Below are 20,571 nucleotides of genomic sequence, written 5' to 3'. Positions count from 1 at the left end.
TTTCTAATAAAATTCTGTGAGCTCTACTCACGAGAATTTTCTCAATAAACATAAATTTGTTCAGAGTGTTGTATAGTAATGTTTAATAAGACAAACATTCCGAAAAGTTCCCAAAACATTTAAATTTCACAAGATGTTCATCTCTCAGCTTTTTTTTTTTTTTTGGCTACCCCCCTCATAGCAACATTTTTATAGATATGTCAACTAAGGCAAGGGAAACAAAAACCAAAATAAACTCTTGGGACTACATGAAAATAAAAGAGATTTTGAACAGTGAAATAAACCATAAACAAAACAAAAAAAGCAATGTACTGAATAGCAGAAGTTATTTGCAAATGATATATCCGATAAAACCCATATATAAGGAATTTCTATATCTCTCAGCTTTATAACCTTATTTCATCTATTTATGGGTTTTGTATGACATACATTAAGACCTAAAATATATGTAGTAGGAAAGAATGAGCTATTTGTGTCTCATATCCCTGGTCATTAAGACTGTAGATTGGGACAGTATTAGAACAACCTATCTATCATTTGATACTTTGTAGCTTGAAGCATTATATGCCATACCAATAATCCAGACTTTTCAGATAATATCAAGCAAAATGTGTAGAAATGGTCTTGGTCTCATGCAGCTTAGCTTTGGTCTGTGTCTTCACCTTTAACGTAAAGTTTAATATTGAGCTAGTAAAAGTAGCAACAAAAATAGAAGGAATAAATTAAGTATATATGGTGTATACAGGAAAAAATTTTGGCTCACCACTGTTTATACTCAAGCAAGTTATTTCACCTCTCTGAGGTTCTATTTATTCACTTGTATTGGAAACTTCCACAAATTTATTAGAAGGTCCAGATGAGGGGAGGCTGGTGGCTCAGTTGGTTAAGCCTCCGACTTTGGTTCAGGACATGATCTCATGGTTTGTGGATTTGAGTCCATGTTGAGCTCTGTGCTGACAGCTCGGAGCCTGGAGCCTGTAGATTCTGGAGCCTGGAGCCTTCAGATTCTGTATCCCCCTCCTGCCCCCACCTCTCCTCTACTCACACTCTGTCTCTCTCTCAAAAATGAATAAACATTAAAACTTTAAAAAAAAAAAAAGGACCAGATGAGATGCTAAATTGTGAAAGTACCCATGAAATTCTGGTAACCCAGAATACAATAGGTATCCAATACATTTTTAGTGAGTGAAAAAATTTCTATGCCCTTTATTCAGTAATAGGTTTGTGGCCCTGAAATTTATGCACACATTGCCTCAATTGTCACTCCCCCTTTGCCTGTGCATTTATTTATCTCTTAAAAAGATTGACGAATTTTACTCTCATTCACAAATAAAAGTTTTAATATAATAGAAATTTACTTTTATATCTTGGAAAAGATTCATGTATTTATTGTATCTTATTAACAATATATTTACTGAAGTAATGTTTAAGATAAAATATACAATCTCCATTTGGTTGAAAACATCTGTAAAAACTTGATCTAGGTCTAAGAAAGTATTTTGAATTTCAAAGAGGAAACAAGCAAACTCTATCCTTCCTTCCTCTCCCACATTTCTTACACTGCCTCCACCATTACATCCTTGTGACCACAATTATCACAAAAGAAAATTTCCATTGTTCACAAATTTCTTAAACAAATTGTCTGGCTGGTCATTCTGGCCTTTGGAAAAAGCTAGAAAACATAGCTAAAGTCACAATTGAAAAGGTATTTTATTTTTAGCTAATCATTGATGAACCACTCTCCCTGCTCATAAGGCGGGAACGGGTCACAGAGTTGCCATGGCGAGATAGTTGGTCACGAAACTCTGAGGCCATGAAATAATACAGAATGGGATCCAAAAGACAACAGAGACTTGCAAGGCATAGACAAAAGGGGTGGAAATACAGTGTGCTTTGGACAATGGGACAACTGCTAATGATGGTTTCCTTCACCATAGTGTAAAAAATAAAGTTAATATGATAAGGAGTGAAGCAGATGAAAAAAACTGCAGCACACATAAAAACCATCCGCAGTGCTTTCTGCCTCTCACTGATTCCTTGGAAAGCCATTGGTGGCTGCCTCAAGGATATAGTAGTTTTCCAGGTACACCATGCAATGATAACTACTGGGAACACAAATCCTGCCAGCTCAGCAACTGTAATCATTCCAACCAAAGCCACAGTATTCATTTTCTTGTAACCAAGATCAGCAAAACAGGACTGATTGTTGTTGGATGAGTAGGTGCTTCTCAGAAGGGGAAATGGCAAGCAGGCTGTTCCCACGATGATCCAGATGGCAGCACTGATGCCTACATCATACCTACGCTTCCAGTCTCTGGCCCTAAAGGGCTGGAGGAGAAAAAAACATCTCTGAAGGCTGATGCACGTCAGGAAACAAATGCTGGCATACATGTTGAGATACTTCAGGTAGAAGCACAGCAGGCAAAGGGCCTTCGGGAAGGGCCAGTGGTGGCTGATGTAATAGTAAATCCGGAGAGGTAAGGACAGCACATGAGCAAGATCAGCCACAGAGAGGTTGATCATGAAAATGATGGCTTTATTTTTCTTGCTGATGAAGCGGCACAGAACCCACAAGGCTGCACTATTGGCCAAAAGACCGGGGATGAATATGAGGATGTAGGTAGTTGCATAAAGGGAGTTCTGAAATGTCACATTAGTAGCATTGCAGTCAGTCTCAGCATTGCTGGTACTGTTGCTACCCATCTTGAATATTTCAGTATACTCATCAAGGTAAGCCGTGGAATTATAATCCCTCCTTAATGAAAGAAAAAAAAAGAATATAATGACTAATAAGTTCTATAGCCAACACCCAGATTCTTTTTTTATACTTAAAGAGAACAGAATATTAAAATTAGAAAAGACTTGTTTACAGATGAAAGAGCAGATGCTCAAGGAAGATATGTAAATGATCCAAGGTCACCTAATGAATCAGTTTGAAAACCATGCAATTGTCCCCAAACTGACCTTTGAGATTGTCTAAATTGTGTCTTGCAGGCAAGGACATCCTGAAATATTTACTCTAGTGGTCTCACCACCACAAAAATAACGTATGGTATTTCAGTCTATTCCTTTTGTATCCAAATTTTTCTTGCCCCAAGGCCTGGTTAATGTGAATACTGCTTACTCATTTACAATTGCAATGATAGAAATCCAACCTCACCGTTTATGTCCCCTTTCTTCTCTTTTGTCTACCACCTGGTCCATTGGGTTCTGACTTCCTACCTTGGTACTCTAGCACTTTGAAAATGGCCCTGCCACTTAAGCTTGCATTGCTAATGCTGGCTAAGTTTCAAAACTTTGAGAACACTACCTCCTTATTATTCTATCACAATAGCATAGGTACTTCTTAAAATCTCTTTCTCTCTCTCTTTTGCCTTTGGGTATATTCCAATTTACATGAAAAATATCATTAATGCATGAATTTATAGGCTGAACTAGGAATTCTCCTTATGTGATCTGGAATTTTCTGCCAGGAATTCTGTACTGCAGTAACATCATGGACATGGCAAATGATCCAAAAGTCACAGTAAACATTGATTAGGGAACCAGCAACATAGACCACAAAATCATTTTTTGGAAACAATTTGAAACTTAATACTTATTTCATTCAAATAGTCACCATAAAGTTTTTAAAAATTTAATTCCCTTAATCTTATTTTATGCTTCAGTGAGGTTTTTATTGTTTGTTATATGTAGAACATGGAGAATATAAAGTAATCTTTAGGACTTCCCAAGGTCTGGTCATGGATTTATGCAAGCTGCCTGCAAATAATAAGAAAGCAACAACTTCAGTATTTTACTTTAACACTTTTATAGAATTTTACACTGAAAAGAACCTTTAAAATTATTTAATTCTGCCTTCACATAATACATGTAGAAGAAGTAAGGCCAAAAGAGAGGTTTATTAGAGACACAAAGCTACTAAACAGAAGATCTGGGACTTCAAATGGGAGTACAAGGTGCCTAATACTTATATCCTTACATCCTTCTCTTCATTTGTTTTCCTCTCCAAAACAAATTTTACAAACATAGCTTCTGTTCATATTGCAGGAATGTTTACTGCAATTAGAGCTAAACGTGGAAGAAATAAAGGAGTGAAGTTGTTCCTTAGGTGGAATAGCACTTTTGTTTTTAATTGTTTCTGTTTTAAGTAAGTTTACAAACCAAAAGTTTAGATTCTCCTCATAAGGAGCAGAAATCACTTCCTATATCATTTTACGTCTTATTGCAGGGAATAGAAATTTGAATTAAAAACAAAACCCCAAGAGCACCTGGGTGGCTCAGTCCATTAAGCAACCAATTTTGGCTCAGGGTATGATCTCAGGGTTCGTTAGTTTGAGCCCCGCATTGGCCCCTGTGTTGACAGCTCAGAGCCTGGAGCCTGCTTCAGATTCGGTGGCTCCCTCTCTCTCTGCCCTTCCCCTGTTCTCACTCTGTCTCTTTCTCAAAAATAAATAAACATTAACAAATTAAAAATAAATAAATACACAAATAAAAACAGAACCCCAAACAATTAATTCACATATAAAAGAGAGTCAACATTCTGAGCTACCATTACTCTACCATTACTTTCACTTTCCCTCCCTTAATATTTTATGCTCCCTACTTGGCCTGTGATATCTCCTGAAATGTCATGCAGTCATCTTGCTTATGTATGTATGACTTTGAACAGAAGGTAGAAGGATGTTCACAGGTGAAAAGAGGAAATAATTACCATGATGTGACTATCATCAATGCACTCCAGAATCTGCAATGAAATTTTTCACATGAATTTATCCAATGTCATTCTCACAGCCATCATAAGAGGTAAGTACTATTATTACTCTCATGTGCAGATGAGAGATGAGGTAATTGAGGTTCAGAAAGATGCAGTAAATTTTCTGAGGTAACAAACCTAGAAAATAGTAAAAATGGGATTATACTATTTTGCCTTACTTTCTCCAAAGTCTATGCTATTTCTACTACACCACTTGCTTCTCCTTGCTTAGGAGGGACTACTTAATAGAATGGGGCTTATGACATCTGGAGGGTACATTATAGAAGAACCTTTCTAATTCCATAGTAAGACTTCATAATATTATAACACTAGGATTACTTTAATTAGGCTAATAAGATATAACAAAACACTTTTCCCCACATATAACACCCATCCATCCTCAACAACCACTTTGATTTCATTATTGGCAATGTTTCTACTATTATCTATTATCCGTACAAAAACTGTGAGAAAGCAAGGGAAGATGCATAACGTGCACTACAGTTCCAAGAACTGAGAACATCTCACACCCACCCAAGTCACACTTCCACTTTTGTACTTTATAGACCTGGGTATTTGTTCCTGCTTCACTGGTGTAGAAAGTTTCACTTACTAAAGGGGGATGTTCTATTCACACCTCTGTGTTAAATAACAGAAACCTCTTAAGCCAGAACAGCAAACTAGAGATCAAATTCACACCTTCTTTTTTCTGTGGGTTTTTATGCCTTTGCAATTCAGTTTAATGTGAGCTTAGAGATTTGCATGGTCTGCTTTCCAAAATCTCTTGTCTAGACTGAAGGGAAGATAGGATGGTTTTGCCCCAAATCTGGTGACAATTAAATGTAAAATTCCCAAGGTGAAGCTGGGGGGATTTGTTTTGGGCAGGACAGAAATATAAGCTCTCTCAGGGGACATTTAGCTTGCTGTGGACAATCTGTGACACTTCTGAAATTTAAGAAAGGAGAACAAGCTAAGAAGCCGCTCACAGAAAAATGCTGAATGGAAGGGCTAAAGTTGGAGTGTGTTCCTTTGTCTCTGCTCTTGCCACTGTCTCTGTTTCTCTTTGGTTCTAGCCCTGTTGTTGACTATTTCCAGGTGGCTTGTGCTACCTCTGTTGTCAATTTTTCTCCCCTTCCACCTACACATATCTTTGTTTCCTGTCTCAGAAAAATGTATAAGATTGGTGATTCACTCCTGTGTCTGAATTCCCCTTCTCAGTAAGCGCCTTGACTCTCCTCCCAGACACTCAACCTGGAGAGTAGGGATTTATCCAACCCATATCACTATATTTCCTCCATATCCAATCAGAAAATGGGGTGATTCTCCCATGTAAAAATCTGTACAATCCATCTACACTTCCACTGTTGCCATCCTAATCTACACTACTGTCATCATTCCTCTTGACTACTAAAACAGATTGATTTACCAGACTCCCTGCACTTCAGTCTTAGCCCCCTGAAGTCCATTCTCCATACTGTGTATAACACTAATATTAATTTTGGCCATGATTTACTGAAAGCTACCATTTATTTGCAGGCTAAGCACTCTTCACATATTATCTCATTAGTCCTCATTGCAGCCCTATGATTATTTCCATATTACTGATGAGGAAACTGAGATGAAAAGAAGTTAAATAAGTTTTGCCAGTCACAAAACTTACATAGTATAGAGGTAGGGTATTAGAATTAGAGCCTATGCTTGTTTTCACACTCTCTTACCTTTGTCCTGGAACTTACTAACCTCTTCTAACACTTTCTATACGGTGGCCCAAACAAACTTTCTTTGATATATGTCATTCTCCTCCATAAAATTCTTTGCTGGCTTTCCATTGTATGAAAGCCAAACTTCTCACCATGGCCTAAAGGCCATAGCTAATATGTCTCCTGTGCCCTTCAACATCACTTTGTTCCATTCTCTTACTCATTCTCTATATTTTAACTACACTGAGATGTTTTCAGTTTCTAGAACAAGCCAAACTTTTTTTTTCTGACAACACCCTCTACATATATTTCTTCTGTCTGCGACTATATCCCTCAAGATTTTCATGCCTGGTTGCTTTTAATCTCAGTTTTCAGATCAGAGACCGCCACTGCCAATACTATCTAGGCAGTCTTGCACATCATTATATACTCAAACTCTCTGTTCCTTCTCTTCATAGCATCAACATTTGTAATTTAAATGTTTGTTTACTTGTCTATTGGCTTTTTCATCCACTGTGCCATTAGCTTCACTGGTGCCATAACAACATCTGCTATGTTAATCACCATATAGCCAGAGCAGCTTACTACAGAGCAGCTTAAAGTCCTTATTTGGAAGCCTCAAGCAAAAATGCAAACTCAGATATGTCAACTAATACATTTCTGCTGCCTGATTTCCCTAGGATGTTTTTTTGATTTGGGTTATTATCATCAACATACCTTGCACCTATCCTTTTCAATTCAGAAAATTCATACCTGTAGAAGGTTGACAGAGAAGCAAACTAATTAATTTAGAAATCACAAGTGGTCAGACATATCCTATGGGTATGAACCAGTACCACCCAAGTTCTCAGAGTATCATTAAAAGCATTATCTGGACCTCAGAAAGAAGCTAGTACTTGTGGTCTACTTCTAAAAATATTGTAACCCTTTATGTTTCTAGGCTGTCATTCTGCAAAGGGTAAAACTGCCTCATCTAATCAGCAAATAACTTCCTACCCACCTATGCATAGGAACTAAAAGGAGAGTGAGGGTGCATCTGCAATCCCCAAAGCTCTCCACTCATTAAAACTAAGCATAAAGGGAAAATAACTCTATTTTTTCCATAGATTTTTGAGAACTCTGGCTGCTTAATCAATATATATTTAATTAACAAAATCTTATAAACTTTGTGCTAGGTTCTGTGGAGAATACAGAATTATCTGCCATAATCTCTGTCCCTAAGAACCTTCTGCTCTGTGTCTCTGAGAAACTTCTGGTCTGGTGGGGGAAATATTTTTAAAATCTCCAACATCATAATCAGTGCATCACAAGAACTGCAGTAAATTACATAGGTGATAACAAATTCTCATATTATCATAGCATCATCCCTATGAAATAAGTGAGACAGATACCAGTAATACCCTTACCATAGTGTTTAACTGACAATGAGATGAATTTAAGAACAATTAAATACCCACTTCAAGCTCACAGGGTAAGAATATGGTGAAAGTGAGACCAGAGGCCAAACTTGTAGGCCTCTTACTCAATGCTCTTTCTACCATATCAGGCTGATTTCTTTTTGAATTCTGAGAGATAGAGCACCTCAAGCCAGAAGAAATAGCACTTGTGGCATGCCATCTGCATTTTCTTATTGATCTCTTTAGGAACAGGGTTGGAAAGAAAAATAGAGATGGTGACTGAGGAAGAGATAAAGTTAACGTACTTTGCCTGATTTATACACTATTTTTTTTAATCCTAATACCCTTTTAAGGCTTTGGTGAAGTTTCATCTCTTCAAGAAAGCCTGCACTGGGTATTACCAATACTATTCATCTGGGATTCAGAAATTTATGACTTCATACAGCAAATTAAAATTCTGCTATGAGTATATCCAATATGCTAATTGCTAATAATGGTAGATTGAGGTGGGAAATTTCAGAGAAATGTAGTGCATGACTGTTGTTCTCAAAATGTTTACAGTTATTTAAGAGAGATAGACATAAGAATAACTAGCCATAATAGATTTTTGAAACATGCCATGAAAGAGAAAACAAAGAAGTTTTTGTGGGAGTAGAAACTAATCTTGCACAGAAGAGGATTGGATGTTCAACTTAAAGATTAAAGTCCATTTTCAACAAACAATTTGGGTGGGCAGGGTACAGGAGAAGAAAGGATGGGGGAAGAATTCCAGCAATGAATAAATAGAATTCAAACATCCCAAACTATAAAAATAAATGACATAGGTAGCAATAATAGGTGTCCTAGTCCATCTGAAAAACAGTGAGATGGTAGGGAAGGTGGAATGAGAGGTGAGAATGGGAGAAGGGAGTAGAAGGGAAAAGAGACTAAAAAGGTAGATGCAACCCAATCATGGAGAGTTTTAGCAAAAATCTCTAAAGGATTCTGGGAAGACAGTCATATTACCATACTAATGTTTTAAAATAATCACTCTGGCAAAAGTGTAGAAATGGATTGGAAAGATGGGCCATGTCAGACAGGAAATCCGTATCAGTTGGGAATTTGTAGAGTGACCAACAGTTTGGTTTACCTAAGACTGAGGGTTTCCTGAGACAGGATTTTCAGGGCTAAAACTGTGAAAGTGCAAGGCGAACAGTATAGTTGATCACCTTATTAGTACAACAGTTGAGGTGAAAACAACAACTCTGAACTTGTTATGGCAGGAATATTAGAATTTCAAGTAAAATTCAGTTATGGAATTGACCAGTTTGGGACATTGTTTGAGGATTCAAAGATAAATTCAGTTATAGAATGTGTGAAATTTTAGAAAGAGATATCACAGTTTTGCGCTTTTCCAAAGCCCTTTCAGATTAGTAGCACATAGCATTCACCTCTCCTGACAATCTGAGCCAATTCACCTCTTCCTTATCCTGGGACTTTTCAAATTTGTACTCTCTGGCTAGCCTTTTCAATTCTTGACTCATCAACAGTATAATTATTAAGTTTCACTGCAAATTGTACCATACTAGCATGCATCATACACTCCCAGAGACCTTAAATATTTAAATCCCTCCATTTCTGATGGCCAACCTAGCACCCTCCCTTATCTTACTTCCTTCCTTACTGAGCCTAGATTAAATGGTCAAACCAACTACTCTTACACAAAAAACCTCAACTTCCTTATTCACCATTCTCTTGCTGTATGAGAGCAAGAGAATGCTTGCTCTTTTTTGCGTGTTCTTTTTTTACTATCCAATCTGCTGAATGCTCCTATTAAAAATACTAGGATCTATTTGGAGTGCAAAAACTAGAAATTTATGACTCTAGCCTAAGACTTTTTGCTTCAGCCTTTCTTTGCACACCAGTGATTACTATCTTCTTTCATTTCCATGGTGGCCATTCAACAGCTTCACAACTTTACTAAAGTTTCTTCTCTCCTACTCTCCCATCTACCACCTTTCCCGGCAGAGACTTTGTTAAGGTTTTTATTTAAATTCAAGTTCGTTAACAAAGTGTAATATTAGTTTCAGGTGTACAGTATAGTGATTCAACACTTCCATACAATACCCAGTCTTTTTTTTGTTTTGCCTCTCTCTTTTGTTCCCTTTGCTCATTTGTTTCTTAAATTCTACATATGAGTGAAATCATATGGTATTTGTTTTTCTCTGACTGACTTATTTTGATTGGCATTATACTCTCTAACTCCATTCATATCATTGCAAATGGAAAGATTTCATTCTATTTTTATAGCTGAGTAATATTCCATTTTATATATATATATATATATATATATATATATATATATATATATTATATATTATATATGCCACTTCTTTATCCATTCATGAGTCGATGAACATTTGGGCTGTTTCCATAATTAGGCTATGGTAGATAATTTTGCTGTAAACATCTGTAAACATATATCCCTTTGAATTATTTTTTTATTCTTTGGGTAAATATCTACTAATGCAATTGCTGGGTCATAAGGTAGTTAAAAAAAAAAACTTTTTGAGAAACCTCCATGTTGTTTTCCAGAGTGGCTGCACCAGTTTGCATTCCCACAAACTGTTCAGCAGAGTCTTCTTAAATCACAGACAACGTTGAGGTTGTTGGATGAGAAGAAACTCAATTTCATCTACTGTCTCCTCCCAACACATAATCTTATATACAACTGCATCTTTCTTACTTCCAAACACAGCTACTTTTCTTGTTGCTCAAGATGAATTACCATGCTCTCAATTCATTTTAGGGGTGCCTAGGTGGCTCAGTCAGTTAAGCATCTGACTTGGGCTCAGGTCATGATCTCATGGTTCATGAGTTCGAGCCCCACCTCGGGCTCTATGATGACAGTTCAGAGTCTGAAGCCTGTTTTGGACTCTGTGTCTCCCTCTCTCTCTGTCCCTTGAGCCCCCGTCAAAAGTAAATAAACGTTAAAAATTTAATTCATTTTATATCTCTCAAGATCCTCTTTCATTAATTGCTCCCATTTATTCTAGATCATCATCCTTTCCTCCACTCTCAGTTAGATCTGTGTTATCAAGTCTCACCAACCCCCAAAATAATTCTTCTCTTCTATATGCATCTTATTCTAGCTATTTGTTACTTTTTTAATCTTTTAAAATAAACTCATAATAGTTGTTTACGCTTGTTGTTTCCTTTCCTCACTTTATATCCATTCTTTATGCACTCGAAGGTGGTGTATATGCCCTCAGAACCTCACTGAAACTGCTTTAGCAAAAGTGACAAGTGACCACCACATTGCTAAATCATGCAGGGCTTCTTTGCTGCCCTTGATACAGTCTGACCACTTCCATCTTTTTGCAAAGTTCTCTTCCTTTGGCTTTCAAACAATGATTTCTTAATTCTCTTAACTTCTTGTTCATTTACACTGAGTTTCCGTCATGGTTTATTTAATTTTTTCACATCCTTCAACCATTTGCTTTCCCTAGGTCTGCCTCTTCTCTTCTTATTCATTACCTTAATGCTGAGTAACATCACCTACTTTAATGGCTTAAGTTACCACCCATATTCTGATGACTTTCATATCTCTATGTCCAGGACTGGCCTATCCTAAGATATAAACCCATTTTGTCCAGCATCCAGCTGAAAATTCACATATGAATGTCTCCCAGGCATCTCAAAATGAGTATGTCCAAAAAAAAAAAGTCATCATATTCCCTGAACGTTTACTTATACACCACTATCTATCAGAATTCTTAGAATAATCCTAGAGTCTTTCTCTCTCTTTCAGTCAACCAAGTTTTCTCTCCCTCCCTGTCACACTCTCTCTTCTTTCTCTGGATTATTGAAACATTCATTAACTGATCTAACTCCCTCAAGGACTGCCCTGTTAAAAATTATTATCTACTATTATCTACTATGGTATCAAAATGATGTATAAAAATGCAAATTTTGGCTACCATGTCACCATAGGAATTGCTTTAATAATACACTCATTGCATTATATCAAATGTTTCCATTTTTTTCTGTATTTCTACTAAACCATGAGAATTTTGAAGACTAAAACCACATATTAATCATTTTTAAATCTCCAGAATCCAGCAGAATGATTGGCACATAGTCATTAAGTCAATATTTTGACTGAAAAAATATACTGCTTTGTAACAACTCTTATATTGTGTAACTATTTATGAATCTCTCCACACAGACGGTTAGGCATGCAATAAGTTTATACACATTGGTTTGTAAAGACAAGATTATGGAGAATAGGCACAGTTATGGTCTCTTCTACTACTGAATATATGGTCAAAGCAAGGAAAATAAGGTTGGAATCTAATAAACTAAATTTATTTGTTAAATAAATTTAAACAAATTTATCTTTCTAACTCTATAATAAGGCTAAACATATAGCACTAGTAAACCAATTGCTGTTAACCGGCCCATGTAGGGATTAATCCCAAGGGCTTAATCTCATTGTTGTTGCATAATCAAGTCATCTAACCAAAACCACACTGACAATAAATTCCAGGTAAATTATAACCTGTGAAAATGCCACATCCTCAGCATATACTTCAGCCCTTAGCTCTGTAGTTGTGAACCACTTAGAAATAAGAACAGAATTTTTAGTGCCTCCAATACCAGCATTATAGAAGTAAATGCCCTTGGTCACTCCAGTGTGCAGTGCTATGTCCAAGGTACATGCTGCTTAAACCAAAATCCAGGACCATGATGACAGATGCCTCTTCTCTTGAAAGAGGAATATGATGATAGAAGCTAAACTTTAACGGGAACTTTCTTCCTGGATTTTATCTCAAAGGTCAATATTTTACTCTCTCTCAACTCTAATCTTTCCCATGCACTGGGAAACCCTATTCTGACTTCCTCCTTTGTACATTTATAATACCCTTATAAGGACTTATAGCCTGCACTATAAGAATGTAGTCTTTCTGAGGGAGGACTCTGTATCTTAGACTTTTATGTTATTCACTTTTCTTAGCAGACGGTTAGGTATGCAATAAGTTTATACACATTGGTTTGTAAAGACAAGAGTATGGAGAATAGGCATAGTTATGGTCTCCTCTACTACTGAATACATGGTCAAAGCAAGGAAAATAAGGTTAGAGTCTAATAAAGATGGACATCTGAGAGTTCCAAAGCGTGCAATTCTGGATTTTTATTTAAAATCCAACAGGATTTTAAGCTTAAGTAAGAATATGGTCATTAAACATTCTTTTTATGGAAATGAAGAGAAATGGTCTGTTGTCTCAGAACATAAAGGTATGTTGGGTCTTTAAATATAACTCAATGGAGCTGAGTCCAAAAACTTAGGAGCTGCCAATAACATGTAACCAAAAGTAGTTTTGCATCCCAACCATCTCCATGCTGTGGTTTCACAATGGTAGAGCCAATGTAACTTATATTATTATGTCATCAGAATTCATACCAGACTTCTAAGTTTCAGTGAAATGCTAAATCCAAGAAGTTTTCGCATGCATCCTGTCAGTCACTATCCAAGTGCTATTCATGTTACCTCATCCTTGTAAGAGCTCTGAGTTAATTGCTATTATACCTTTTAGAGATCAGAAAATGTAGGCTCAACAGGATTAAGTTTATTAAAGTCACAGCTATTATGATTTCAGTTGTAAATGTAATTTATGAGCAAAGAAAGCTAAAATTATAATACAACTTTTTTCACAAACAAAAAGATATTTTAAGTGGCATTTCTATGAATAAGAGTGCCCATCAAATATATAAGGCTGTTATTCTCAATTCTAGTTCTAGTGCTTTTTTTTTTAATATCTATGCATAGATGGCAAATGACTGCCCACCAGGTGTCATCATAGTATTGCATCAAAACGAGGGATCTTTATGAAGATTTGCCTATGAACCCAAACCATAATAGATCTGTGAATAGAGTACTAGAACAGTTTCTTTATAACAGTAGTGATATGAATGTGACAATATTTGCCCTAGATTGGGAAAGACTTAAAAGCAGTAGTATATATTGAAAAAGAGCACTGGATTTGGAGCTAAGATATGTGGGTCCTAGTAACTATTCAAATGTTCTTTGTGTTGCCCTGCTAAGTTTTTTCCTTTCTGTGGTTTTCATTTCCTTCATTATTAAAATATGACAATTTGAACTGGATGATTTTAACTCCCTTCCAGCCCTAACTTGCCATGATTTTACTAACTTGCCATGATTTTATGAGCATGGTTCCTCTCAACCCCTGTATCTAAATAATACTACCAGCACTGCCACTGTCATCATTAATGCAGCAACCACCATCTCAACCCACCTACTGATTTATACTTTGCAAACCATTATTGCACCAATAATTGCTGTTAATCATTAGTAAAGGTATAGGTTGTGAATAACCTGGTCAGTGAATATTATGTCTATCTTAAGGATCAGAAAAATGAGGCTCAGAGAAATGACCTTATTTACCTGAATACATAAAGTTAGCATGTAGCAGAGTGAGGAGAGTGAAACCAAGGTTTCCAGTACTAAGGTGACTGCTCTTCCTGTACAACACTACAAATCTTCACTGTTTCAGTCCTCCCCCTCTTTCCACCCCTTATCATTAAGTCACTAATACTGTTAAGTGAGCATGTTTATAAAATTTGTTTCTTCTATTTTCTTTGACAATAGGGCCAGTATGTGAGGTTGCCATCTTTGGAGAACAAGGGAAAATTAAATAAGGAATGGTTTCTGAAGGGGGTTCCCTCCCATTCTCTAGGGGGCAACCTTTACAAGCCACTTGGAAACCTAACTTGCTTTGTCTTACTTTACCTTTTCCTTCTTTAAACCTTAAAAGTCTCACATTTATTACCTATGCCAGTCTGACCCATATGACCATGGTGTCCTTTGTTCAATCACTCACAATCACAGCTGAAGAAGAATAACTTGAATTTGGAACCCTGTTATCTCCTGAATTGATTAGAATCAACTCTAAATTACCCACTTGACATCAGAAACACTAAGCTTTGTATATATCCTGTAAGTCTAGACATTTTTTTCTATAAATTAGAAGAAGTGAAAATTATTTTCATCCCTAAAATGAATTAAAGTAACTACACTATTGACAAACAAATCTTAAATGTTTGAATTTAACTGTCATTCATGCATCTGTATTATATTTTTAATCATTTGGGAAAGATGCTTAACTATATATCATTTTTTGCAGTTGCAGTATTTTGGAGGTAGCAGGAATCAGGTTCTTTGGGCAGAACTAGGGTCATATCTTAACTCAGTTATCAGCTGACTAGCCTGAAATGTCTTAATTCATATTCGTGGGCTTCAGTTTCTTCATTTATAAAAGTAAGATCATAGTCCCTGCAACATAGATTGTTGTGAAGATTAAATGGAAAATGTACATGAAATGACCTATTTCCATGTCTGGTACACAGTAGACATTAAATAAATGGTAGTTCATTTCCCCTTCACTTGTATAGAAAGTAATCTCCATGGGTTCTTGGTTAGATACTGTACTTTTATGGGTTTAGAAAATCCCCAAAAATGTATAGTTGTGAGAGACGGCTAACAGAGCTAAAATAAAATTTCTTAAAGTAGAAGGCTGGAAAGCATGTGTTATTTTAAAAAAGAATATCCCTTATTATAGTAAATATATTTGTAAATCAAAATCATTGTTCTTAAAATACAAACTGTTGAAAATACAGATCTACACAATATTCGTGGCTGTTGAGCATGCAGTATTTGGAAAATGTCAGTGTAAAGGGGCAGGTTTTTCTAGGAGTCCATTGGGGCGCCTGCGTGGCTCAGTCGGTTAAGCAGCGGACTTCAGTTAAGCGGCGGACTTCGGCTCAGGTCATGATGTCACGGTCCGTGAGTTCGAGCTCTGGTTGGGCTCTGTGCTGACAGCTCAGAGCCTGGACCCTGTTTCAGATTCTGTGTCTCCCTCTCTCTGACCCTCCCCTGTTCATGCTCTGTCTCTCCCTGTCTCAAAAATAAATAAAACGTTAAAAAAAATTAAAAAAAAAAAACATCTCTAAGAGTCCAGGGTCTGGTTCCTAGGGACGGAAGTCCATAACCTTGTAGTGACATTTTTATGTTTCTCAAAGGATACTTTGGTCTTAAAAGATTGAGTAATACTGATTGGGTGACAATATCATTGTGGAAGTCAGATTTCAGGCCTAGTTCGCTTGTTTGTTGTTTGTGTTTTTCATTTAAAAAGGAAATTAATTACAAAAAATTTGCCTGTGGTCTAAAAGTTGAAGTTCTCACAATAACATTATTCTGAATGAAATATAATGGTCCTTGACAAAGTTTACTGGGTTTCATTTATGATCTAGATTATATTTCCAGAAAGTCCCCTCTAATGAAATTTTCATGTTACGGCCCTATTATTTACCACTTAATGATATGTCACTTTTCTCAGGTACCTAGGAGCCTAGAGTCAAATCATTGCATTGTTATGAAGGAAAGTAAAGACCATCTGTTCTAAGCTCTTGCCTTTATTACAAGTGAGAATATTGAGACCTACACAAATGAAGCAACTTGCCCAAGGCCACGCAGCAAGTCATTGGCAGAACTTGAGTTAGGACCAAGTCTTTTTGATTCTGTGTTTATTGATCCACCTACTCCATCACTCCTCCTGTGATGCATGCAAACCAATACTAAGTAAAAACTTCCTTGCAAAATAATTTGACCTCAATGTAAGTAGACTTCTTGACCAAAAGTTTTTAAGTAAAGCAGACTCTCTGCCAGTCATTGTCCTGATTGTTGGGCCTCTTAGAGTGGTTTTGCAATAGACAGCTCTGTCCTCTTTGCTTGAGCTGTGACTGAAGGGTATAGACTTCCCTGCCTATTATGGTACCAGTTGAGTTATCCCAACATAACTAGCCATGAAAAGCCAACAGAAATCACCCAGAAGTATGATCACCCATTTTTCAGTCTTATGCTCCACCACTTCCAGGGTTTGAGCAGTCTGTACAACATGAATTAACAACTTTCCTAGTTGAACCCCAATAAGAACTGCTTTTAACCAAAGGAGGACCTGTGTTCAACAAGAATCATGGCAAAGACCATTACCTTGAATGCATTACCTGATTCTTAGTTCAGGCCTTTTTCCACCTCAGTATACCAGCATATCATCTATTTCAGCACTGAATAATTTTACTGTGTAACAATTGCTAAATGATAAGCTACTCAATTAATAGAAATGGCAGTGACACCCTCCATCCATTTAAGCAATCAAAATAAAAATGTTCCCACTGACAGGACTTAGGGATTGAGACTACTCCCCACCAAAAGCACAACAAAGTTTATTATTCTATCCACAATGATCCTGGTACCAAAAAGCATGGCACAATCCACCCTTAAGGACTCCCCAGTAGAAGTTTCTTTTTGACTCAGTCATCTTGGCTCAGAACCAAAGAGGTTTCTACTACTCAGAGTAATAAGAACAATAATCACTTAAAAGATAGGTGCCTCTCCTTTGGGTTCTTCTATACAGAAGGGCTAGAGTTAACAAAGCAACTTTTAAAGGATTAAGAAACATCCCTGAGCACACTCTGAAATCATGTGTATTTACTTTCACATTTATCCGAAATCAAGTGTCTTTATTTCACTGACTCTCAGTTTTCCCATCTGTATTATGAAAGATTTGAATCATTAAGAGTTCTTTCAATTCCAAAGTCCATGATCTTTCTTTCCTTCTATCATGAAAAAACTTGCTATTTCTGTATATGAAAAACTAAACTTAACAAAATAAGGACCTAATACATAAAACTTTTTTTATTATGAAATTGTATAAATTACACAAAACAAATATTCAAATACTCTTTTTTGAGTTTAAAATGTCAAGTTGTCTCAATGAGTCTCACTTAACACAGTTTTCTCAACACTTTGTGCTCTCTTCCCTGGTTGATGGAGAACCACAGAGCCCTTAGCAAAAAGTGAGCTGCATCACATACTCCATGCTCCTCAAGAATGGTGGGGTACTTGATAGCGTTACCCCTGACTTTGTACTCTAGTCAGGCTCAAGGGCAAGCACGATTGATCTTGCTGTAAGAAATTTGAAATGAGAAACCAGTGGCCATTTTCACGTTGGACACTGGTCCCACATCTGTCTCTATCCTGGATCTTCATGCCCTCACCAATATTCCCACATGGAACCACCAATTCCAAGATACTAGGCTGTAACTTACCCTGGAGCCTTGTCGGGATTAGCACTCCTGTTTCTTTGCAGGGAGTTGGGAGTGAAAAAGCCTAACTCTGGGCGGCACAGATTCTGCTGATAACTGAAAAATTTGTTGTTGAAAGAGGAAGTTGAGTTCATTTGGTGTCTCACCACAGAAACCTTATTTGTACAGACCAAAGGTAAGTCCCTTGAGCAGATGACAGTACTTAAGTTTTATTTCATTTTTATTTCATTTAACAGATAAATTCAAAGAGTATGGAGTCAAAGCCTGTACAAAATCAAACCATAGCTGCATACAGCCTTCCTTACTGTCCCTCACCCTATCTCTTTCCAACACAACTCACATGTCTATCTGTCTCATTAGAATCTCCATGGAAAGATAGGATTTTGGTGCAAAATTTGAAGAGAGTTTACTTTAGAAAAAGAAAGCTGCAACTCCTTCAAGCCTGAGGACATAAGGTGAAAAAACCTTAAGAACAGCAGTTGAAGTACTTTTGCTTAAAAGGTTCCCTCCACATGGAGTGCTTTTCCCTCAACCTCTCATCTCAAGGCTTAAAACCTAATGTATAGTTAGTTATTTTTGTTCATGGTTTATCCTTTCTGTATACTGCAAACTGATTGAGGGCAAATATTTTATGTCTGACTCATCTCTGTTTTCCCAACTAGTCTAGAACAAAGCACTTTTATGTTTGTTGAATGAATAAGTGAGGGAATGAATGAAAAAAAACAAATGTTCAAATAACTCATGACTAAATAAATGAAAAGTGCTGATTAGAGTCTCCTTCCAGTGTACTAAGATTTTGGTCTTTATGTAAAAAGTTTATGGGACCTTATAATTATGAAAATAAAGAAAAATATATACTTGGGTATTATAGTGTCAGCCAAGTCTGAAAGTAGTTCTGAAAAAACAAGGCTTACAAAATGTACAAACTTCTGTGGGCATGTAAGGGAACCGCATTCAGAAACCAAGGCCAAGAGCTGCAAAGAGCCTTCTGGGTAATAACCATAGCAAAGGGGAAAAAAGGTAAGTATAGTAGGTTAGGTCGAACAGTAGCACTTTAATTTATGGATAAAACTAATAAGGAGAAAGTAAATGACAACATTTTTGTGGGAGGGCAATCTAGATCTGCAACAAGCTCGCCCTATAAAACCAGAACCATTCAAGATCTAGATGAAGCCATGTATAATACTCAGAGATGTTTAATACAAATTTCAAGGGCATCAAGAGTTGGGAAAGACAAACTTTTAACACTAGAAACTATGAAGTTGAACTGATTTATAAAAAGACCATGACTTGTGAGGACTGACAAAAGGAAAAGATACCAATCCTGGCTGAGGTATATCAAATATTTGACCTTCTAATCCCCTTCTTAATTCTGACTCGATATATTTATCCCGTTTGAATCTGTTGTTAATTTAGTTTTCTGGCTTGACATCCTACTAAAAGGAGAATACACTGACAGTCCAATACACGTTTCAGTCCATTTGGAAGTTCTGTTCCTCAATATAAATTGTTAAATTGGATTTCTAGTAAAAATCTATCCTTTGTGAATTTGGGCAGTGTGAGCCAGTTTTCTTAGGGTGTTAATATTTTCTGGACAAAAAACTTTCCATAACTGTTGAGCTTTAAAGCCAAACCCTGAGACAGAGGGAGAAAAATAATCTTTTCCTGATAATTAGCTATTTTCACTACCTCCTACCTTCATTTCACAAAAGAAAAAAAAAAAAAAACCTTAACATGCTAAGAAAGCCTGCAGCTTACCTCATTTCCTTTTGCATGCAAGTGTCTTCTCTTTTCATTGGTCCTAAAAAGGGAAGAAAAAGTTGTTCAGAAGTCAGTGACTCATTTTAGGTAAAGACAATTTCAATTCAGGTAAAGTTTTGATTTTAAAGTTTTAATTAAAAAGAGTAAATCTAACATAAGAGACTCTTAATATGGAGAAAAAATAGAGGGTTACTGTAGGGGTTGTGGGAGGGGGGATGGGCTAAATGGGTAAGAGGCATTAAGGAATCTACTCCTGGAATCATTGTTGCACTATATGCTAACTAATTTGGATATAAATTTTTAAAAAATAAAAATTAAAAAAAAGTAAATCTGTGGATCAACCGAAAAAGCTGATAACTTAAATTAACTTTAAGAACAGAGTTTTTTAGTTATTTAATATTACTAACTGTGTAGGAATCAATATCACTTCTAACAAAGTAATATTCAGTCATAAGAGTCTAAAAAAAAGTACAGATGTCCTATTTTTCCCATAGTTCTGAACTCCTCTTGTCTCTGTATGTATCTCCTCAAAGTTTATTTTTAACTGATGTCATCATATCTTCCCTAGACTAGGGTAAATTTATGAGTTGGTAGTTTAAAGGCTTTTGGGTATTCTTTAATAATATGAGCAGGTTTAAGTGTGATAACTATTTTTATTGTTATTGTGTTCTCCTTAGAAACACAATATATTGTTAATGTTTAATATTGGGAAAAACTAAATATTTCCTAAGTAATTGTTTTGATTTGATTCTTATGGATATTGATAATTGTGTCTCATATGTCTCTTTTTATA

The 20,571-nt window shown here is 36.3% G+C and overlaps 1 protein-coding gene across 3 annotated transcripts; it reads right to left on the bottom strand.

The window, feature by feature from the left end:
* Window positions 1–1,093: 1,093 nt before the first annotated feature.
* LOC106979650 (putative P2Y purinoceptor 10) lies at window positions 1,094–18,166 on the bottom strand. 3 transcript variants are annotated; one of them, XM_053202522.1, is made up of 3 exons: window positions 18,021–18,166; window positions 4,715–4,747; window positions 1,094–2,755 (listed from the first exon to the last, which is right to left on the bottom strand). In XM_053202522.1, exons 1-3 carry the CDS (start codon window positions 18,149–18,151, stop codon window positions 1,717–1,719), a joined length of 1,203 nt encoding a protein of 400 aa, XP_053058497.1. In that variant the 5' UTR covers window positions 18,152–18,166; the 3' UTR covers window positions 1,094–1,716. The 3 variants fall into 3 exon arrangements, with proteins under 3 accessions (XP_053058497.1, XP_053058496.1, XP_014933052.3); XM_053202521.1 differs by having other exon boundaries at window positions 4,715–4,894; window positions 18,021–18,141; XM_015077566.3 differs by lacking the exon at window positions 4,715–4,747.
* Between the last annotated feature and the right edge of the window lie 2,405 nt (window positions 18,167–20,571).

The sequence above is a fragment of the Acinonyx jubatus genome, chromosome X (assembly GCF_027475565.1).
Source record: "Acinonyx jubatus isolate Ajub_Pintada_27869175 chromosome X, VMU_Ajub_asm_v1.0, whole genome shotgun sequence".
NCBI classification, from domain to species: domain Eukaryota; kingdom Metazoa; phylum Chordata; class Mammalia; order Carnivora; family Felidae; genus Acinonyx; species Acinonyx jubatus.
This window is presented reverse-complemented; position numbering and strand designations above follow the sequence as displayed.